At 32.2% G+C, this 23,877-nt stretch overlaps 2 protein-coding genes across 5 annotated transcripts; one reads left to right on the forward strand and one right to left on the reverse strand.

Moving 5' to 3' along the window:
• Nucleotides 1-3,055: 3,055 nt before the first annotated feature.
• Nucleotides 3,056-9,331, forward strand: LOC114413594 (probable serine incorporator). 4 transcript variants are annotated; one of them, XM_028378067.1, is made up of 14 exons: nucleotides 3,059-3,446; nucleotides 3,584-3,763; nucleotides 4,617-4,890; nucleotides 5,450-5,523; nucleotides 5,747-5,906; nucleotides 6,016-6,040; nucleotides 6,134-6,223; nucleotides 6,507-6,678; nucleotides 6,757-6,830; nucleotides 7,075-7,144; nucleotides 7,480-7,551; nucleotides 7,622-7,758; nucleotides 8,258-8,331; nucleotides 8,498-9,331. In XM_028378067.1, exons 3-14 carry the CDS (start codon nucleotides 4,698-4,700, stop codon nucleotides 8,551-8,553), a joined length of 1,197 nt encoding a protein of 398 aa, XP_028233868.1. In that variant the 5' UTR covers nucleotides 3,059-3,446; nucleotides 3,584-3,763; nucleotides 4,617-4,697; the 3' UTR covers nucleotides 8,554-9,331. The 4 variants fall into 4 exon arrangements, with proteins under 4 accessions (XP_028233869.1, XP_028233868.1, XP_028233867.1 ...); XM_028378066.1 differs by having other exon boundaries at nucleotides 3,059-3,339; XM_028378068.1 differs by lacking the exons at nucleotides 8,258-8,331; nucleotides 8,498-9,331 and having other exon boundaries at nucleotides 3,056-3,339; nucleotides 7,627-7,744.
• A 912-nt stretch (nucleotides 9,332-10,243) lies between these two features.
• On the reverse strand, nucleotides 10,244-17,607 carry LOC114413596 (probable ADP-ribosylation factor GTPase-activating protein AGD14). The gene is made up of 15 exons (XM_028378070.1): nucleotides 17,123-17,607; nucleotides 16,688-16,794; nucleotides 15,478-15,539; nucleotides 14,928-15,015; nucleotides 14,742-14,803; nucleotides 14,577-14,670; nucleotides 13,669-14,097; nucleotides 12,921-13,236; nucleotides 12,589-12,836; nucleotides 12,337-12,492; nucleotides 12,132-12,236; nucleotides 11,940-12,023; nucleotides 11,235-11,403; nucleotides 11,101-11,146; nucleotides 10,244-10,785 (listed from the first exon to the last, which is right to left on the reverse strand). The coding sequence occupies exons 2-15, from the start codon at nucleotides 16,784-16,786 to the stop codon at nucleotides 10,650-10,652; spliced, it is 2,094 nt and encodes a 697-aa protein (XP_028233871.1). The 5' UTR covers nucleotides 16,787-16,794; nucleotides 17,123-17,607; the 3' UTR covers nucleotides 10,244-10,649.
• Between the last annotated feature and the right edge of the window lie 6,270 nt (nucleotides 17,608-23,877).

Here is a 23,877-nt window from a genome sequence, read left to right on the forward strand (position 1 = left end):
ACGTAACTTTATTTTTTCTCATTAAATATGCTTTATAATTTTTCTGTTATTACTTATTTCAAAAGTAATACATTTTTCTTTTAAATAATAATTTTTTATATAGAAAATAATCAATAAAACATATTCAAAATCTAATTTTATTTAATTTATAAAAAGGAGTAAAATAAATACTTTAAAAATTATCTTAATTTATATTTAAGTAAAAGGTAATCATTTTATAACATATAATAAGATGTTAATATCTTTCCTATGTGAAGTTAACTCTCAAATCAAACCTAAAAAAAAAAAATAACTCTCAAATCCAAAGTCGATTTCAAAAAACTTTTTTTAAAGATTTTTTTTAATATTTTCTTAAATAGATTTTTCAGAAATCTTTTTTATGTATTAGTTTTTCCTGTCGTTACAGCCAATTTATTTTTATCATTACTGAAAATAATCTAATATTAGCTCCTCCTAAGATTCCACCCACATATTATTACTTAATTTTATATTTTAATTTACTTTAAATTTTATATTTTGACACACCATATCAAACCAAAGATTTTTTCTTTTTAAAATAAACTAATGTTTTAAATTATTTAAATCTTAATCTTAAGTTCTCAATCAATCCATGTATATATATTAGAAAACAATTACTTTTTTAGCCAAAAGTCATCAAATTAATTCCATAAGAAAGTAAACTATCAATAAAAAAATGTCTCTTCTGTTCACATAATTAGGAATCAAACATATGTCATATACTTATTTTTTAATTATCTAAGAAAGTAGATTTACTTTTTTTTTCAACATGTAATTGGATGAAATTTGATAGAAATCACAAATTTTAGAGATCCACTTATCATTTATCATTTATCATTTAATGATTGTATCTCTTGATTTTCACCCAAATTGATGATTTTTTTTAACAAATTTCAATATTTCATCCAATCATAAGAGAGTGTTTGGAAAAAAAAAATATCACTAACATTTATCTTATTAAAGGAATGATTATGCATTCATCGTATAAAAAAAGCTTACATATTCAATACATATTTTTTTTTCTCCAAAACAAAAAACAAAAGCAACCAGAAATTTATTTGTTGGAAAAATCTCATTGTCACCAATAGTGTTACAGTCAAACTATTAAATCTGATACACATGCATTGTGTTAATTTGGTGACATTAAATGTAATAAAAAAAATCATCATCACAAAAATTTTTTTCTCTTCAAAATGATAATATTTTTTAAATAGTAAAGATTCTTACTAAGGTCAATAGTAGATAAATTTTTAAAATTTATTTTCTTGTTTTCTTTTGAAGGTTAAAGTAAAGTAAATATTATCAGAATTATTATAATTTTATACATTTAATTAAAAGTGATAATTTTAGGATAACATTATAGAGTTGTTAACGCCTTGCTCGAACATAATCCACTCTCAAACTGTAATATAGTTAATATGACCGTTTCCTTAAAAAAAAAAAAATTCTCAAAATTAATTTTGGTGACGATTTCATGGTTTTCTATTGTCATCCCATTATGAATGTATGATCTGGATTAGTTTGGAATCCTTTTAATAGGTTTAGTTTTATATCCAAATAATTGAATTGATTTAAAAAATCGGTTTTAAAATGAATTAGTTTTGAACTAGCTTTAAATCGATTTTAAGAATTAAATCGATTATGAAATGGGTTTTGAATTATTTTTTTTCAAATAAAAAATGATCCAGGTGAAAACTAATTCAATTAATCCAATTCATTTTGTATAAACAATTCAATTAATTCAACTAGTTTTATAAACCAGATGAAAATCGAATCAATTTTAGTTTAGTTAAATTCCACTTTAGTCTAAACCAATTTTTTTCATACTCCTAATCTCGTTGCAAATTAATAGGTATAATTTAATATATGTTGAGTTTGTGAGGATGATTGAGTTGGATCTGTAAAATATACTTTAAGAAGAAATGTGAAATTAATTGTGATTAAATTTTGAATCAAATAACAATTTCATAACTGATAAAAAAAATCAAAACTTACAAAATAGAAGAACTACATATTCTCTACATAAGAATATGAAAAGAAAAAAACTGAATTGTGTGATTTGAAAACTAAACATTACTATCGTAAAAGTTACAAATTCGTATAAATACTCATATTATTGCAGAATTTATAGCTGTACTTATTATTGTACCTGAGATTCTGACACGGAGAATATTGAAGATCTACTTGAAAAAATCAATCTAAATAAATTTAATGAAATAGAAGTTTGATCTTTATGTAGCATTTTTTTTATCAATATCATTAACTATTATAGTATCTTCAATCATTTCTTCGATACAAAGTGATATAGATACTACAATGGTTAATGATGCTCCAAATACTGTATAAAGATCAAAATTGTATTCATTATTTTTTTTTTAATTTTTTCTTTTAATATATACATTAAGTAGAATGAAAAGTCTTAATCAAGGAAAATATAAAATAGTCTATTAATTTTTTATTTTTTCAATTAACTTTTTTACAACCTTCTTATTTTTAGACAAAAAATAGTAAATGATACTTATTTTTAATTAGAAATATGTTAAATATTTAATGAATCAAAATATTTATCATTTTTATTTATTCATTTTAATTGTTTAAAATATTAAGAGTTATTTTATACTCATTAAATTTTATATATTTATACAATCCATCTTTTAAAATCATCAATCCATCCATCAGTCAAAAGTCAAAACCCATAAAATAATAAAATATTATTAAATATTTTTTTGCTCATATGAAATATTATTATATTTACATTTGATCCACCCTATTCCAGGAGACTAAATTTTAATGCACCTAAGTTCTGAAGATTGGGTTTCGAGATAAGTGTTCGGTGATATATCAGTACTACAGTATTATTTAAGTATAACGTATAGAGGACTTTAATTATAAAAAGAAAAAAGCATATAGAGGAATTTAGAAGGGTGAATTAGAAATGAATAAATAAATATAAAAAAAGATGAATACATTGAAAGGAACACCAATCTGTTGGGGAAGGAAAGAGAAACTTAACGGCGGGAAATAGAAAAGAAGGAAAAGCGGCGAAAAGCAAAGAAAAACCACCAAACCAAAAGCAAACTCTCTCATCTTTTAATTTCTATTAAGGCCCAAAAGCACGCACCAGAACTACCAAAGCAAAGCAATAATCCCTCTCCCTCTCTCTTTGTCATTTTTTTTTTAAAAAAAATCTCTCTTAAAAGAGCGAAATCGAAAACTAAAAGAGAATGAAACCGTGTCTATGCAAGAAACAGTGTTTCAGTGTTGGCTCTAACTAGATCTGCGTGTCCTCTTCATCATTGCTCTGATCTTCTTCTTTTGCAGGTACTTGCATTTCTCCATTCATTTCTTAGATTCCTCGCTTTTGCGACAAGCGATTCTCATTTCTCAGTTTCATTTGCAAATTGCAAGCCCTCCATTACTTTCTCCAGGTTCCAATGTATTAAGCTATATGCATTTTGTCAATGGATAGAAAACTCTGTTTCTACGTCTTTTTTCCTCACAGTTTTGGCTGGATCAAAGTTTCATGTTCATTTTCTGTGACCTTAATTCTATGCATATTTCGTAGGCATTTCCTTAATTTCCGCGCAGAATCTGCTGAATGCATATGCATGATGTTTGTTTGCCGAGAAAATTAGGCAAAGTTTAGACTCTTACTTCGAGGTAAAGGAAAACGAATCACTCCGGTGCACTCAACTGCTTCAAATATTTTAACAAATAAAAAAAGCCTCCAGCACTGATAATTGAGGTTCGCTTTTATTTATTTATTTTCCTCATCCTGATTTTTTTTAAATACTTATTGACTATTCAAGTGATGAATGATATATATATATATATATATATATATATATATATATATATTGTGGTGAATGTTCAAGTAATAAATGATATTAAAATTGGTTGATAAGTTGTATTAATTAACTACCAAAATATTGATAGATGTTTCCGAAATTAAAGTGTTTTCTCTTTTTTTTTTTGCGTTTTTTAATATATGTTTCATTTTTTTTAGAGGACATTGTCATAATGTATTTCTGTTGAGATAATAACTGGGACAATGAAGTCGGTTGTGAGTTCTAACTTCACACGGTTGATGCGTTTTTACGTAAACGTACATTCCCGTCACAGTTATGAATTATGATTTATGCAAGTGCTTGTAAGTGATTAATGAGTACTGCTTGTGTTAGTATTATTTTCAGGGGGAGAGAGGTTTTTTTTTTCTTTTTTGTGATTTGGGGGGAGAGAGTTATCTCTACGGTTGTCCACTTTATTATTGAGAGCTAAAGAGATGAGAAATTGTGGAAAGACATTTGACGTACGATTTAAACTGTCGGAATTAGAATTTATTCTACTATGATTGATCGGGAATGGTTGGTCCAAAAAAGGAATGACAAGCAGGACATCTGAAATGAAATGACTATCACTATTCACTAATCACCACCAAATGAAACAACTATTATTCTCCAGTTACGTCAAGACAAAACCATAAGTTAAATTTGACCAAGATTTAAGTTGTTGTTCTCTTATTTCATTTAAGGATTAGTTAAATAGTAATGGAGCTATAATAACATATATAGATGAGTCTTTTTTTCCGAATAACACAGTACAGAGAATTATGGAATAGAAGATCTTAAGGGAAAGACGCCCATTCATGCACTGCGTAGCACTGTTGTGTAGAAGAAGAGATGGAAGTTGGGGAAAGCAACAGTGGTAACGAGAGGCGTATCATATCTAAGGATTCTTCATGGTGCAGTCAATTCCGAAATGCATCTAATCCTTGGATGGCAAGATATGCCTATGCCTTGATTTTTCTTGTGGCAAATCTTTTAGCATGGGCTGCACGGGATTATGGTCGTGGTGCTTTAACAGAAATGAAGAGTAAGATTTCTGAAATCCTTCAAGTTATGTTTTTTTTTTTCTTTTCACATCTCACCGCCATAACATTTAGTTTTCTAATGCTTCTCTCTGATCCAGTTCTTATGCTTAAATATTCCGTTAGTATTTTATATACGTTGAAATATTTTTCTTAATACTGCGGCCTATTGGTTCCCTTGAGATTCACCATCTTAGCCTGCAAATCTGACGTCTCATCTGAATGCATGCATTATTTTATAAACATGAATTAGATATAGTGAAAAATATTCAGCAATTCATGACAATGTACTTCTTGGTATGTATTCAATATGAAACTGTTTGTTGACCAAAGTGGTATAAGCAAGCATTTAATTTGCAAATTCTGAAGCGTAAAAAGACCTGTTATCCCTCTATTTTAGTAAGTCGGACTTCTTAAATCATTCAATTCAATCAAGAGAAATTATTGGATGCATCTCATGCACACTCATGGGACGACTGAGATCATGTTCCCTTTCATCTAAAGTTGAGCATACTATTTTCATATGATGCCGTTAACTTAAAATCTAATATATTTAGCCTACAGGATTAAAAGGATGCAATGGTGGAAAAGACTGTTTGGATGCTGAAGGTGTTTTGCGTGTGAACCTGGGTTGCTTTGTATCCTTTTCAATTATATGCATGAAAATAGTTGATAAACACTATGCATAAGGTTTGTAGAAAAGAAACAATTAGTAATTTTATTAACCAGTAGTTTATGTTTGTTTATGCTAGGTGGAAAAAATAAATTAAAAGTAAATTTTATATCATAACTATGTCACTTAATCCTAGGTCAATGGCTTAGTCCTATAATATTTAAAAGTGAACCTTAATCCGAGTTCAGATATTTTATATCATAATGTTTTTGTCTACTGCTCGCACTTCTAAACTGAACAATGTGAGAGATACATGGCACTCTGGATGGTGGTCAGTCAAGATTGCTCTCTGGGTGGTCACGACTGTCATTCCATTTCTACTCCCTTCTGAATTTATTCAGATTTACGGTCAGTAAATTGTATTTTCAACAAACCTCCTAGAATTAATGGATCCTCTGAAATATCAAAACGTAGGTATTACAAGCTTGCCATTCCTCTGATACATTTCTTTTGGCAGGGGAGGTGGCTCATTTTGGTGCAGGGTACAGTTTTAACCCCTTACAAATAATTTAGTCATGCCATTCTTTCTAAACTGAGCTGTGAATATTTAAAATGTTGTTATATTCTTTTTTCAGGGTTTTCCTCCTTATTCAATTGATAAGCATAATCAGCTTCATTACATGGCTGAATGAATGTTGTGAGTCAGAAAAATTTGCAGCAAGATGGTAAGATTTCATCAGTTAAAGAACTAACAGAAAAACATGCTTCCTGAGCACGAACAATATGCTTGAGAAAATAGTAGCTATATAAACTTTGAAGGTTTTTTTTAATTAAAACATGCTTCCCTGATTTTTGGATATTAAATAATTGATTATTGTGCTTGTATAAAGACATAAGGAGAAAAAAAAATATTCATTTTCTAAATCCTTATTAGTTATTAGCTCTCTATTTGGTATATTCCATATTTTTGTAAATGCTTATGTGCATTAATCATCAATTCTCATGCAGCCGAATCCATGTGATGTTTTTTGCAACGACTGCATATGTTGTCTGTCTGATGGGGATCATTTTGATGTACATTTGGTATGCACCAAAGCCATCTTGTCTCCTCAACATTTTCTTCATTACTTGGACGCTAGTACTTCTCCAACTTATGACAAGTGTGTCTCTGCATCCAAAAGTAAGTTCTATTTGTCTTGCTCAATTCACTTCATCGTACAAGACTGAGATGTTAAATTTCTAACTTTATCTGCAATAGGTTGATGCTGGCATTCTAACTCCAGGGCTGATGGGGCTTTATGTTGTCTTCCTTTGTTGGTGCGCTATTAGAAGGCAGGACTACCAATCTTTGCTTGATAGTTTTGGATTAGTATCGATGTTGCTGCCCAATGCATTTAGTTTCTAATGTTTATTGTAATATGTCTACCAAAGAAGGCATGGGAGTAAAACGATAAAAAAAAAAAAAGAAAGGAACCTTTATCTATTTTTTATCTATTCATTTATTGCTTATGCAACCTCTCTTAACTGCCCGTTTTCATTTCTATTGAATTTGAACTTAGAATATTTTTGCATGCAGTGAACCTGCTGGAGGAAACTGCATCAGGAAGTCAGACTCTGCAACCAAAACAGACTGGCTAAGCATCATTGTAATATATTTCTATTTCTATCTTCTTTTTTGAGAGTAACATATAGCTATTATTGCTACACTGAAAATTGAAGTTTGTTGTATATTCGACCTTGAGTCTCTAGCTCAGTTATATGCACATTTCGTGTACATGTATCCCAGAAAATACAATTCAATGTCTCTTGTCTATTATGAAAAATTTAAACTCGTTTTAAGAAAAAATAACTTCACCTTTTGATTGTAAACATCATCATATCTTTATGATTGCTTGGTAATTTATTTTTAAATCTTTGAAATGTACAAACCCAATTTCTTTTTCACGACTGGTTGACCTGTGTCAATGGCTTTTGTTGGCAGAGCTTTGTTGTTGCAATACTAGCAATTGTTATTGCGACATTTTCAACAGGCATAGACTCCAAATGCTTTCAGGTTAGTTACTTTGAATTTAACTTGAATCATGACATTATGTTCTGGATACATATCTGACAGATCCCTGCAGTTCAGGAAGGATGATACTCCACCAGCACAGGATGATGTACCTTATGGTTATGGCTTCTTCCATTTTGTTTTTGCCACAGGAGCAATGTACTTTGCTATGCTATTGATTGGATGGAATAGTCATCATTCTATGAGAAAGTATGGTGGTCTCCTCCCCTCCTGTATTTGGCCCATATCATGTTATCTGCATCTTACTGAGTTTTCTTGTTTTTCTTCGTCCCAAGAGAAAAAAATGCGTGGCAAACAAAAGAAATGCATTTCCAATTGATGATAGGCAAATGATCAATTAATCAAATACAAATCAAGATGCCCTAGAACCCAATAAATGTGATTCCCATTAAGTATTAGAGGTGTCTTATTTGCATGGCACTATCATTCTTTTTATCAATGATTGTAACTGTATTTTATCCTCAAAATCCTCTAAAGTAAATCTCCTTTCACTTTAGAGGAATTAACAGGGTGATACAATAGTCAATCAGCACTCAGCAGTGTCACCTCGAATATGTTGTTACTGAAATGATATTCTTTTATAGTGCTAGTAGCAAGTTCATCTGAAGTTGATTCTGTCCTTCTTTCAGTGCCCTCATACATGTTATAGCAAGTTCACAAGATGTAATTACCTATATTCTTTCTGCAGATGGACGATTGATGTGGGCTGGACCAGCACCTGGGTCAGAATAGTAAATGAATGGTTGGCAGTTTGTGTATATTGTAAGTATTTTTAGTAAAACCAAGTCTGGCATGAAGATCTGAATTTTATCTAAGCATAATAGAAGCTATAATATCTTAAACTCTAACATTGCTTTATTAGTAACTTTTTCCATATAATTCTTGAACAATTGAGGCTCAACGAAACGATACTTGTATCTTTTGACAGTGTGGATGCTGATAGCCCCAATCATATGGAAAAGCAGACATACTGGTTCTACTTAAGAACGCGTCCGAAACACAAACCATTCTAGTTTTGATATTTTTTTCAAGGATTAAAGATCTTCAGATAGTTCCATATCTCAGATGCAGCTATGAAAAAGAATAGCAATTGCAAAATCAAGGGAATTCTCTGCAGAAACGATTCTTCTTCAATGGACACTAGACAGAAGCAATGGGTCTGGCACAAATGCATATATACTGGTTGGATTTATTCTATCACCTCATAGATATCCGGTCATTTCACTCCACCATCCAAGCGATCATAAAGAAAAAAAAACACTTTTTTCTTGGGGGTGCTGGAAAGGAATTTTTTTGCAAACCCTTGGAACTATAACTATATTGCTAGATTTTCTTAAATTGCATCGGTATTTTTAAATTTAAGTAAACTAACCTAAAACAGCCCATGCAAACAGTAAACATTATCTTAAAAAAAAAATTATGAATTTATCTAAAAAATATCTTCAATTTAACATGGTACATTAAGATTCAAAATTTGAATTAAAAAGTAATAATGTTTTGAAGGAATATACATAAAAATGAAATTGGATATTAGATATTCAATATAAGAAATTTAGAAAGATTAATAGTGCACAAATGACAAGTGGTTCACAGGTTGTTCGCAATGGGTTCGTCGTGAGTTTCGCCTTGGGTTGCGGTGGTTAGGTGGTTTTTTTTTTTTTTCTTTGTAATTATTTTGTTCTTTGTAATAATTTTGTTGCATAAAAAAATTTAGATCTATGGAAGTCATTGAAGCAATGATAAGGCTGTTGATTTTTTTCTCTTTTTTTTCTTCTCTGTAACCTTTTGTTCTCTGCAATTGTTCTGTCATGTTCCTTGTTTATCTTCTCACAAGAGTTATGATATAATAAATTAAACGGTGAAATTTTTTCTCAAACAATTTTTTTATCTAAGATTCAGAAAAGTATTTTAAAAAAGATCCAACTTTTGTTTGTGGATGGTGTTTTTGGAATTGGGTGTGTAAAAGAATGAAGATGGAGTGAGGGGTAGATTAGTTGCCGGGATTGGGAAAGAGAGAGAAAAAAATCCCAGCCATTTATTAAATTTATTTTTTTTATCAACTTTATTCCAGTGTAATATTTACATGGTAGTTTACTACTTATTTTAACTATTGATTATAAAAAATGCACATCTAACGGTCCTAATTGTTTTCGCACTGTCCATACCTTATAAAACTCTCACTCTCGCCCTTAGATGTTACGCACACTAGCCGGCGTCCTAGAATGTAAGGTGTTTCACTCCTATTAATAGAGAAAGTGATAAGTATTCTTTCCTAACAAGTTTAGAGTAGTTGCAGTGACCAATTTTTTTTCTGATGTGATTCATCTTTCACTTACTCCTAGATGTAACCTATATATTAGGAGAATTGTTCATTTTATTCATGGTTTCTCACTTCAACTTCTATTGCAAGTCAAATTATGATAAAAAAATTTCCTAAAAAAATGTATTGTTAATGTAAAAATGTTTTTACACTATCAATCAATTTAAAATTATTCTATATATAACTTTTAAAATAATTATAAAAAAAACCTAAAACCTTACCATACATGATTGAATAATAATGTATAAAAATTTTACACTATCGGTGTATTTAAATTAAATTCTTAATAAAAACACAACATCCATTCTTTCAAGTTTCCTAATAAAAACATCAATAAATAAACAGATAGAGGCATAGAACTCAAACTGACAATTATTTAACAATACCTCAACGAATAGAAAGACCTTACAATAATTATGAGATTACAAAATAATACAATACAGAAAAATCTGAAAAAATGATACTAGGGACACCTTTATCTCCACAATATTAGTGTCTCCGTAATTTCCTCTTTTCCCCTTTTTCCCTTAAGCAGATTTTGTCTTTCATCTTTCCTATAACAATAAACAATTTACAAAGCCAGGTGCAAATATTTGAATTTGAACCCACAGGCGTGTGGTAACTGAACATAAATCTCTCAATATGCTTGATGAGTGTTTCGTTTTGACTGAAAAACGCCAGAAAGTTCAACCATGTTTGTACAGGGTGCAACAAATCGATGCATGACTTAAAAAGAGTCCAAGCAGACAAAAACTTTAGGTCATCCGAAAGGGTTCCCTCCTGCATGGTAGGTGTTTGGGGTAGCAGCAGTTGACAACCTACCAGTCAGCTGTTGATCTGGATTTGAGAATCCAAAAGCAGTTGCCTCGGTGGCAAAACTCCCAATTCCTTGATGCCTACATATTCAGTTATAAATCTTAAGTGGAAAGAAAAGTAATGGCCAACCACAACCAATAATTATCGACCCTATCCAGACTAGCAACAAATTGCTCCTTGCACAGATAAAACTCAGTTTTCAGTAATCACACCTAATATGTGATGCTAAAGTATGGGTTATTAATGAATACAGGGTTCACTTTTATTATTCCAACATGGGCCATTTTACGAATGATTGGACCCAAAAGATTGATTTCAAGAGAAAAGAAATCATCTCACCTAAAATAGCCCATGCAAACAGTAAAGATTATCAAGACTAAAGGACAATTACTTACCTTGGCATTGGCATGTTAGTTGCCATTTGTTGTCCCATGTATGCCCCTGAGATTTTAACACGGTTTAGGATACAGATAAAGAGCAGCATTGCCTTGGCATAAAGTAGCTGAGGAAATAGTAATAATAGGCATACCCAGTCCCATTGCTGGTGCAAGAGTTTGTGCTTGAGGAGGCAATACATAAGATGGTGATGATGAGTGTGGATTCCAGGCATGAGATATATTACCCATGTTTGATGGGTGCATTGTAGCTGAAGGCGTTACACTAGGCAGAGCACCTTGCAAAGATGACATGGAAGGAAACTGCAACCAAGGAACACCAACCATAGGAGTTATAAGGTTGGCTTCATGGTAAAAGGAGAAGGTAGAGAGGAAATGGTTGTGGGTTTGATTCCCCCCACTAACAAAAAACTAACAATTAACATTTGTTGATAAAAATAAAAAAAAAGGAACACCAACCATAAAGCATCAACCAAAACATGCAATTAATTGGTGAATAAACATATTAGAAAGTCAGCATATCATACTTCAATGTTCCAGCTTTTTCAAAGCCAGATGATCAAAGAAAGAAAACGCAGAAAATATATTCCTATGAGGCACCTCTAAGAAAGAATCAAACTTCAGAAAGTAATATACACTGTAGTAATTAATGATGAAAAAATACATTTGAGTTAATAACTCAATAGTGGGCAAATCCAAACCACCATAATGCACTTTATAGAAGAGCCTAAATCCTAAATCAACAATATTAAATATAAATGGTTTACACAAAATAGGACCAATAGTGTAGTGTATCACTGGGAACATTAAACACTAGTATATCAATGAAAGTCACATACCATTGGGGCTTGAACTGGAGTTGGTTCGCTACTGACATCAAATGGATTTGTTGATTTTGATGGTTGTGCATAACTTGGCATGGGCTGTAACAGTTGGAAGAAAATTATGAGATATGTGTCATACTATTCTACTAGTTAGAAGCAACAAATTAAGATAAAGTTGCAAACTAATAAGTTGGATTGCAACAGTACCACTGCATTATTGTATTGAATTGAGATACCCATGCTAGGTGGTGGACCCATTTGCCAACCTGGGACTGGAGCAGGGAACGGTGAATATTTTACAGTGAATAGATCCTGCAGAAATCACAACTACTCCCCTTAGATAAACAATAGATACACACAATATCTGCACGATATAGATGTTTCATGAAGTAAAATATGGAGTGAAGAATACCTCAGGAAGCTCACTTCTTCCACTTGGTTTTATGTCTACTGTAGAAGGATGTAAAACAACACTGGATTTAGCCTCATTGGCAGGCTTTGGGACAAGGTGCGATGCATGAGGCATTGGTGTGTTTGCGTGCCCTTGTACAGAAGGTACAGTCCAGGGCTGCAAGAAAATTCCAGGAAAGGGTGAACAAATACCACATCTGAATTAATTAATTAATAGACAGAACATTTGAGACAATTACTCAATAAGACAAACCTGATTATTCAAAGCTCCACCAACTGGTGGAGTGGATTGTTGAATAGTAGGCTGACTAGCAGCAGCAGTGAGCAAAGGTTGCTGTTGCTGATACTGCAAAGTAGCCCACTGTCCTGCATTATTGAGAGTTGATGCTGTTGTTAATCCAAAAGATGTTACTGAAGCACCACTGGCTGGGAATGTTGAGAAGCTGCTAACAATTGGAGCTCCTGCAGCAGTAGTGGTAAGAGCTGACCCCGTCAAAGGTCCTGCACGAGAAACAGAAGAGTCATTGAATATTAATAATCTTGTCGCACAGCTCCCAGAATTAGCTGTTGCAACATGGGAATCACCTTGGGCTCTTGAAACATGAGAAGGTAAAGATACTGGTACTGACAATTGTGTCAGCATGGATTCAAGTGGATTTATATTCGAAGGACCCTGAGGTGCTTTTGCCTCAGGAGCAACATCAAAAGAGGCCCAATTATTATCATTGGAATTTGCAGGCATCCCATGTTTAGCCACAGTAGTTTGCGGGGCTTGAGGAATTGCTGAAGCAACAGGTGGTTCAGGATCATCATCAAAATCAATAAGGCTCTTAATAGTCTCAAGCTTAACTTCTGCAGGGGTTCCATTGCTGGATGCTAAGCTACTGGAAGATGAAGTTCTCTGCAATTACAATAGTCAATTTAGATTTTTTTTTGGGTAGAAAATCAATTTTGGGAAACTTGCAAAGTAAAAGGGGGAGAGGGAAGGGGGAAGGTCATCCCATGAAATTCGTAGTAAAGAAAGTAAATACCAAGCCACATCACTTACATAGATTAATAAGTGTTGTCCAATCGAACTATAAATGAACATGTTGATGTTCATGCTTATTGCCACTTACCATGTTCGTTTGATGCTTACAGAGCATTGCTCATTTTACAAAAAAGATATTAATCAAAATCCCATTCCTTTCCACCCTCCTCCTAGCTATTTACCTAGAAAATCCGCCTAACTAAAACCCCTCCTACTAACTAACTATTATAACAGTGTATTAAATGTCCTAACTCCCAACACAGATGGTTGAAGCATATGGAACATCATCAGTAATAACTTCACCTGTGTGAGTGCTGAGCCATTAGTAGCCTGTCCACTGTTTGTTTTGGGTGGTTCACTTATTCGAAGAGGTACTACATTTTCTCCCAAGATCTCTCTAACAGGTCGGACTGCAGGTGGGCTGGAAGAATCCAGATCCTTGGTTTGCTCAGGAGAAGTACTTTCCACATTATGATTTCCATCAGATATTCTATGATCTTCAAATTTCCATCCATCCCCAAATCTATCTTCTCGACGCCAATCATTGATTATTGGAGGACGACCAGGGCTTTTCTTGTAATCACCATATTGCCTATTTTCTTGATCATATACAGGACTTCTTCCACCAGGACTAGACCTGTCACTGTAACGACGTTCATGTGTGTCCTCATATGAAGGGCTTCTGTGATAAGTCTCTGTCCTCTTGTTTTCATGGAAATCATCCTTGTCACCCTGTATAACAGTGTACTAGTTAAATTAATTAAGCATGGACACGTATCCAACATGGCAGAGGCAGACTAACAAAATGTGTCCATATGTGTGTGACTCAAAATTAATTTTTCGGCTGCAATATGGCTACAACACAGCAGCACTGGACTACTTTATTATTATTATTATTATTAAAAAGAGATGGAACCTGTTTTAAACTAATAAGGAAATTTTAAATAAAAAAAAGGCAGCAGTGTTTTTTGTCAGGTTCGGAGGTACCCATTTCATTTTGGCACACACGCGCACACACACACATATATATATTACTTTGATTTTCAATTTTGGGTGTGTGCACATATATGTTGTGTCCTACAATTCTTAAAATTTGGTGTTGAATTTGTGTCATGCATCAGTGCTTCATAGGTTAAAATCGAATTTGTGATAGACTACTTCGTATGTGTTTAAAATTGTAAATCCAAAGAAGAAAACAAACACTTTAGTACCTTTACTCTTGGAGGTTTGTCATAAGTCCTCTCACCGCTGAATCTTCTATCCACATAAACATGCTTAATAAAGTCCCGGAGCCTGTCAATATTGCTGGCACCAGAATGCTAATCAGAATAATGCACCCTGCGATTATACATAAAAGCTAACAAGCAAATGCTTACCTGCTATCAGGCAAAGAATGACGTTGTGGATCCCATTCTTTAAAATAGATTTCCTTTGCACGCTGCAAATATTAGATATAATGAAAATCAACTTAAGAAATGTGTTAATTGCAGGGTGCTATCAACTTAACATGAGTAAGACTTAAGATATCTAGAGCAAGTTTTAGCACACAAAAGCATTCACACCTGATTTCCTCCTTCTTGAAGTGCACTAACTTCCTGTGCACTAAATTTAGCCATTGAAACTGATTTTACCCGATGTGTAAACTCTCGGCTGGAAATTAAACAAAAGGCAGTTGAGAAGAAAGTAAACTGAAGTCTGAAACAACATTGTCCTATCTCTAGTACAATAGAATATTTAAAATAATTACAATTTGGACAAAACTGCCAAAGAAAAATCAGACATTTTTAGGTGTACAATTTATGAACTCCAATCCATCCATAAACATTACAACAATACAAAGAAAGTACAAGAAAAATGCATGCAGCAGTATACATACAGACATTTCAAGCTTCATTGTTAGTGGAGTAGAAGATCATGAAGAAAACATATAGAAAGCCTGTTAAGTGTTATCCAAAGGCACATGACAAAACTTAAACTCCAGTCCATTAAAAAGAGAAATACTAGTCAGTACAGTGGGTTTCCAAAGCACCTTAAAGAATATCTATTTATCAATCCTCAAAGCCAAGACATTTTAACAATAATACCATAAGCAAAGAGATTGTAAGTACTTACTGTATTCCGCTACAGTTAGTGCAAACAAACGTCCAGAAATTTGTGCACACATATTGTGGTCCCTAACAAGAGAGAAAGAAAAAAGGATTTAATGCAACAAACTAGTCTCAAACCTCAACATCAAATTCAAAAATTTCCTAGCTAGGTTCAGAAGAATGCAATCAGAACAGCACTCTAAAAGTTGGTAGAGATTACTGGTTCTTAAATCGAAGTCTAAAAATGACAATAAACGTGCCCAATAGAAGCATCGTATCTTGTATACAAATTCTCTTCATGTAAGGCTCCTTTTTTGCATGGAATCTAGAGACTATTGATAGGTACTGCATACTGCTATCATCCGAACAATTTTAACAGGCTACAACCATGATATTACAGAAAACCTGAGCACATATTTTCTTTTCTTTTTTTTTCCCCAAAACTGCTTCCTAATTATTAGACACACATATTTTGTAAAAACTTGTTTATAGTCAATATTAATGAAGGCACAAGGCAGAACAAGCTCATAAATTATTTGATACGGAAGTTCCTTGTTTAATAATTAAAACTCCAAAAACCAAAATATTATTAACCAAGTAAAGCCTCACTTGAAAAGATTGCAATATCTAACTATACAATAATTTTCAATAATCGACAGTTTGACACTTAAATGAAAGACTCCTTTGTATTGGTTGACATGCCATATGCAGGTGAAATCATACTATTTGTGCCATCCACTCTAGCATATTCAAATACAACAAGAAACAGCATGTCATTATCTGGCGTGTTTATCCATTTGCTGCACCTCAGACGGATATTCAGCCAAAAGCAAAAAAGAAATTGCTCTCGCATTTTCTGTCATAATGTGTGCAATTATTTGCGGACGGTTAAACAAACATACAATTCCTTCTGTCAGACCATTTTGTTTCTAGCAAGCAATCTGTTTGAAGTGACTTTCCCATGATAACAGAGTTCAGGTGAATCTAACATTAATGACCTTGGGTCACACCAAAATTCCACACACTTAGGTGCATTACCATTGATTGTATATCGTATCAATGTCCCTCACCTGAACTACATTTTAAATGTTATAAACTAATGTAGTATACTTTCAAATTCAATGGTACATAGTAAGACAAGTCACTAACTCAAAGAGCACCTAACAATATCTCAATCCGCTGAATTCAGAACAAGATCGAGAGAGAAATATAACAAGGGAGAGAAAAAATCCTACCAAGCTGTTACAGTTAATGCATCTTCGATTTGGTGCGAGTTTGAGAAGACCTCGAATTATTCGTTCATTTTTCTCATCTTCCTTCACTCGACTTGCCATCTCTACTTCTGTGAACACATAACATAACACGTCAATGACTCACGAAAATAAACAAAACTCAATAAAGCAAAATCAGATTGCTCCAAAGGCTAAAGAGTAATAAAACATCATCCGCGTTCAACTCCACATAATGCGTCTAGAATGCTCCGAAACAAAAAAAAATTAAAAAAAAAATCTAGAACATTCCATTCCACAGGCAGCAACTTCGAAGAGTGTAAAAACACCAGATCTGATAATCAAAGACTAGGCTAAGAAGCAGAAGAAAATGTGCAGTGGAGGTGATATTCTGAAACCCTAAAAGAGGAAAAGGAAACGAATAAAATGAGAAGTAGTAACCTGAATTTGCAGCAGACGAAGAAGAATCGGTGCTGAGTCTTCAACTTATGCAGCTTATATTTATTATAACGCTCTAAAAGTAGAGAGAGAGAGAGAGAGAGAGAGAGAGAGAGAGTAGCAGATCTTTCTGAACTGAGAAATTAGTTACGGCTTTGTGCAGTTCAGAGTTCAGAGTTCAGAGAGAGATTTAGCGCAACAGCATGAAACAGAGATTTGAAAAAGTCGATTATATTTTAAATTTAATTTGTTAGGACAGCCTCCAGCTGTGTGTGAGAGAGAGTCTACATCTGTGGTCATACATGGCGACTCTAAATTCTATTCAATGCTCCTCATTTCAAAATAAAACATCAACTTCTAGAGATTTTTCTTTTAGGGACGTTGTTTCTATGGATCGATTATGATGGACTTATCAGTTATTTTCAAGTTTCTGGATTAGTCCTTGCATTTGAAAGAGAAATTTATCCCAGGTTTGCAGAGAAAATAACAAATTATGTTATCCGTTTTCGTAAGTAACAAGATAAGGGACTCATCTCTATTGTGTCTCATACGTATGAAGATATCATGTTTCGTCTAAAATGTAAATGCCACACTGCATGGTTTTTAAACTTCCCTAGTTTAAGCTTTAATTAAGGAGAATTTTCGGGTGGATGGACCATGTGAAATAACCATTTTGATTTCATAATTTAGTATAAAAAAATTTGAAAATTTTATAATGTATTTAGATGATCGAATTCATTTCGTGTTTAACTGAAATTTCTCGAATTAATATCTGACTTGCTGGTGATTTATTATTTATTGGTTTAGATATATTCAGTTTCTTTTTCTTTTATAAGAATAAGAATATATTCAGTTTCTTTCTTTTCAAGACTCAGTAAACAGCAATATCCACTGTACATACAAAGCTGTTGAAGTGATATGATCCATATTTAAATAACTTTTTAATAAGTTTTATAAGAGAAGAAAATTAAAAAATGAAATAAATTGTTTTTTCTACAAGTTACATTTTTTTATGTATAAACTAAAAACAGCTTTGAACAAGTTAAACATGAGAATTCTTATAAGAATTACTACATAATTTGATTTTATTTATTATTTTTTTCTTAAATATTTATTGGAATTTTACAAAACCTCAGCCCACTCTATGTGCATCGCACAGTCACAGGTACCCAAAATTCCAAGAATAAGATGAAGGAAACTTATGTCACGAAACCTTTTCCATGACCAACGAATCATGGGATGGACTAAACTGGAAATATCTAACTATTATTAACTAATCTGCAAATATTGCTTTTGTGAAGTGATCCTTACGAACAACCTGTGACATAATCGAATCTCGTCCTAAAATCCAAATAAAATTTTGAAACTTCCCTCGAATTTTCGTCTCATATGTCCAAATCCAATAGGGTTCCCATGTTTTTTTAAATTGACGGGTTGATTTTTTTATATTAAGCTGATACTGTGGTGGTAGAAAAATTAACAATGATAAGGGGGAATCCAAGCTGACAAAAATAATGTAAAAAGGATTAAAAATTGAGAATCATGGGCACACTGGAATTACAAATTCTAGAATTATTAAAATAAAAACCAATATAATATGACAATTTTTTATTAAAAAAAAAAACATGTACAAGAATTGCTGAAATGTTTTGGGCATAAAATACTTGGTCGCTCACTTATTGACATGCACCGTTTCTTGAAAGAAAATGACCCTAATGAATATTTTGGTGAGTAACAATAGAGATAACTTGTCTTCAACCCGTCTCATGCTCAGTAATTTCTGTTAAAACTTAAAAGATTGGCGACATACCAAGGGTGAACCAAAATTAATAAATTTTGAAAAATCAAATGTGTAATATTTTTTTTAAAGAAACCAAAATTGCACGTTATGAAATTATAGGACCAAAAAATTTAAACCTTAATTTTTAAGAGTTTATTTTTTCTAAATGTGTTGAGCCTGATTTCTCCTCGAATTTTCGAGTGGAAAGATCGTCTTGCAACCCAATCAAATCTATCAGCTTAATTCAATTGAGGACTATAACAATAGAATTCCTCTACCACCACAGTATCGTGTTATTGAACAAAGTCCAATCACATGTACAATTCAAACTTCTTTACCACTTTTCAGTCACCAATTGACCTTACATCCTCTGGGAATGAATATCGTCAATTTTTATCTAAATATTTGGCAGCAAACTTATAGATGCATTGACCTCAAACTACTAACTTTGGACATGATTTGGTTGGAAGAGGAAATGGTATCTTTCTGGAGCTTTAAGAGCTTCCTTTCAGATTAGGGGGGCAGTCCATAATTTTTTCCTGGTAGTTCACACTGATGCATCTCAAATTTGTTCAACTTTTTTTAAAAAAAATCCCATCCTAGCAACAGCTTTAGTGATGGTACATTTACAAAGCTGTACATATCTTCGAGCCCCATATCAGACCATAGTTTAGTGTTCTAGTTAGTAACCAAGGACAGAAAAAGAAAAGCCTTGCCAGAAAACTTGTTTTCGCCTCAAGGATAAGGTGAAAGTTTGGGGGGCAGGGGGAATATTGTTAGCTAATAGCAAACCTCCAAATTAATAAGGTGTATATTAGGCGAAATAGGACCGATAATAGAGGGTAAGTAGGGCTTGAATCAGTTGTTTCTGACAGTGAACTTAATGAGTTAGTATCTATTACTATTTTGTGATGATTAATTAATGAGAATCTCTAACTGAATTGATTAGAGGGAAACAGGAAGGGATGGGGAAGAACATTGTTAAACTTTTGACAAGTGTATCAAATGTTCAAGTAATAAAGTCTCAAGAGTTCGAGTGTTGAATTTCACAGGAATTTTACATTGTACTTATATTAAATACTTTTCAATTTATAAGAGGAAAATAATAAAAAAAGAAGGATAGAAGAAAGAATAGGAAGCAATAGTAGTGAATTATAAATACTAAAAAGTAGAAGAATTAAAAGTAGAATAATCAAAGAGGAAATTCAATGAAATACAAATGTTAGGACCTAACATGCCTTATTTGCTTAGGATGTATAATTTAGAATTTTTCTTTATCAATTCAGGTGATTTTATCCTATCCACATTTATTCATTTACTTATCCCTGATTTTTCAGGATGACAAGCCTATTTTATTTATATATCTCCCAAATTCCTTTGTAAAGACTCAACAAATAAAAATGCATAAAGTATGAATTTTAGATGTTTGCAAAAATGCATGAGCATAAAATGATTATTCTATGTCTAGCAATGACTCTCTTATAAAATCTTTTCTTTTTGTTCTATTAGAAGTTACCCTCTTTTCCGAGCGTTTAACCCCTAAAACTAATGCATGCATATTTTTTTTAAATCTTATTTAGAAGTTATCCTTTTTCGAGCATCTAACCCCTAAAAGAATGAAAAGATGAATAATGCAGGAAAAGATAAACAAAAAAGATAATAAGATAAGAAAAACCTGGTATTCATTGATAAACAGTGAATACATCATACATCGTTTGACTTTTTAGGCCTACCAAGTCCTAACTGGGGGTTTAACCAGGACTGTACAATGAGAGGGCATAAAGAAAGGGATAACATGATAAAAGAAAGGAGATGAAGAGTTCTCAAGGCTTTAGGTAGTAGTGAGTGCTTTGAGACTTGGTGTGTCATTTTCCCTTGGTCAGGCTCTTTATTTATAGCTGCTGGAGTGGGCTTTGAACCTTCGTAAGCTCGCTTAGCGCGTCCTTCCTCGCTCAGCGCTAATGGATCGCGCGCTTAGCGGGCTCCTCTCGCTTAGTGTGCTTTGTTCTCTTAGTCGTGCGCTGAGCGCGAGTTCTGACTCTCGTGCTTAATGTCTCGTTTAGTGCCTGTGTCTTCTGTCTCGCTTAGCGCAAGCTGCGCACTGGGCCTTGTTACAGATTTCTTCGTTCTTGTGTTTTTTCTTCAGCTTTTACTTTTAGCGCCTCCAATTTTTATATTTGTAGTCAGAATTCGACAAAACATCAATTCTTAACAATTTAAACACAAATAACTAAATAATCATTTTAAAGAACAATTTTACTTAATTTTTTATTATCAAAGTACAATTATTTTACAGTTATCAAACATAATAAAAAGGGATAATAGAGAAATTCCAAAAAAGGATAGATTGTGAGAAGTTAGTATAGTAGTGAGGCAAGGGTTCTCTAATCCTAGGAATTGGCATAATCTTCTTCTGTAATTCTCACTGAGATAAGAGTGAATATCAATAGGATTTCCAATTATTTTGCCTGTTTCTGCACATTTGTGATCCTATTCTTCAATCATCATCTTAGCATAACAAGATGATATATTTTGGTATGAGATTTCACATCTCCTAAGATATATCCTAAAGAGAGGAAATTATAAATTCTTGTCATTGTAGTTGCTGATTAATCCTATGTTAATTAAATGGTAAGTTACTCATGTTGTTGAAATATTTTTGCGACACAGTTATACTGCCTGTTTAATCAAATAATTTGCTTGTTTCTATAATTCAGCGTGTACCACTACTAAAAGCGAAAAGATTTATTGAACTCATAGCTCCCTTTTACCAGCTTTCCAGATAAAAGCAATTGGTAAGAAAAATTTGTTCCATTATCTTAGCCATGCATGAAATGCTTTTACATTGATCTCGTGATTTTATTCTTTCAAATTTCAGCTCCAGAATATGTTGAAAATAAATTTCAGCAGAGGCAATTAGTTGCTTTCTCAATCTATGATTGTGAGTATGTCTAAATGTGTCACTAACTGCTTATGATGCATATTATTCTTCTAGTTCTAGATATTCGAGGATGGGATGAGCCTTCAAAAGAAGTAAGCAGTTTCTGCAGTTTTTCGTGTACAATGACAGCAACAAGATTTGATCAATTGATCTTAAGACCTTATGTAAATTAATTATCCAAACTTCTTACCACTAGACTGATCCTAATGAGTTTGATTTTGTAGTTTTGCAAATGAGTACAGTTATTGGTTTCTCTTTAGAGGGATTATTAAGCATACATACATAATAACACCCATCTTTGCTATAATTGAATAGGAAAATGTAATAATATCTGCTTTTAAACCGGTGATTGGTTTTTGAGTGTCTTTTCTGAAGTTCACTTACACTTTCCGTCTCCTATTTCATGATGTCCTTTCTGAATGATGAATTGTATAAAGTCTGAAAGATACAAATGCGGTATGTTTAAACAAACAAGCTGTGTTTAACGTATGTTGCTCGTACTTCAGAAACTTTTCCGCCTTTCTCGGAAAACGATATCTGTCATTACTCATAGTTCTTGTCTCCTTTTCTCTTTGTGCGTGGCAGATGTTTAAATTTGAAAATGGAGGATAAAACATCATGCAGTTAACATCGAGGTGCTCATATTTAATGGAAAATAATAATGAAAGAAAAAAATCAGAAGAGGTTATAACATCTTACATAATTATTTCTGTACTTCTACAATATTTAGACTTGTTTGTTTATACTGAAAATGGATGGACGAAAGAAAAAATTAATCCCTCCTTCGTCCGGCAATAGGAGCAAGGAGATAGAAGAAGAAAAGAGTCTAATAAGCGAGTCTCATCATTTTAGTTTCATGTTTTATCTAATGTCATTTTTTTAAAAGGTAATAAATAATCAAATTCATTTTTGAAAATGTAATATGATTACAAATTGATTTCAAAAAATAAAAAATATAAATTAAACCGCACATTTTTAGAAACAAATTGACCTATTTATCATTTTTTTAATTTATTCACAGATATTTTACATAGTAAAAGAAAATCTTAGTAAGTTAAAATATAATTAAGTAAAAATAATTAAATTTTTAAGATCAAACAAGTTTAATCATATTTGAAATCTTTACATAATATGATGCACAAATAATCTAATTAGAATCTGATCACATATATATGATAAAGTATTTTATTCATAAAAATTATTCCCTTAAATAAATTTTAATTGCTCGAGATATATTCGGGGTTAGCAAAATCTATAAATGGAAAAACTTAAAACACAAATATTTCAAAACCAAGAAATACTTCTCCTTTTATAATTCGAGAAAATAGATTTAAGAAATTAATTTAAAGACATTGATAATGAAAAAAAATATTATATATAATAAAATATTATTTTTATAATAATTATTTTAAAATAATTTATAATCAATTTACCATATAGAATTCTTATTTATTTTTTTGATCCATACTTAATGCGCTGTCTGGTACTCCGGTTTACCATTACTAGCGTGAAGCACGGGTTTTGCTCCTTGAGGTCGCTACATATGAAGTTGAGAGCAAGTGAGCACTGAGCAGTGACAGGTTTAGTCGGTGGCTCAGTGCATGGGAGAATTATTCTAACAGTACGTTCCAGATGGATATGTCCCAAGTATGGCATCATCAATGCGCTAACACAACAATCATTGCTTTTTTTAATTAATTAGTAGATGATACTGGCTCACATGCAATTTCACTAGACAACCAATTGCCCCATGGAGTTCATTATACTTCAAAATTAACAAGTATTTTTTGAATGGCATAAGCATTTTTAAATGATATCAAAATATTCAGAAACTATAGATGTAATATACATAATTTTGTTTAAATTTGATAAGATATAAATTTAATGTTGAGCTCTTGTTTAGCCCCATTTAGTGATGAATTTCTTAAGATGTGTTTGCATAAAAGTTTCGTTCACACGTAAATAGCGTTTATCTAAGTGAAACAAAATACTTACTTCTTAAGAAAGTGTATTTCTTTTTTTGAGAAGCTTTAAATT

The sequence above is a fragment of the Glycine soja genome, chromosome 5 (assembly GCF_004193775.1).
Source record: "Glycine soja cultivar W05 chromosome 5, ASM419377v2, whole genome shotgun sequence".
Classification (NCBI taxonomy): domain Eukaryota; kingdom Viridiplantae; phylum Streptophyta; class Magnoliopsida; order Fabales; family Fabaceae; genus Glycine; species Glycine soja.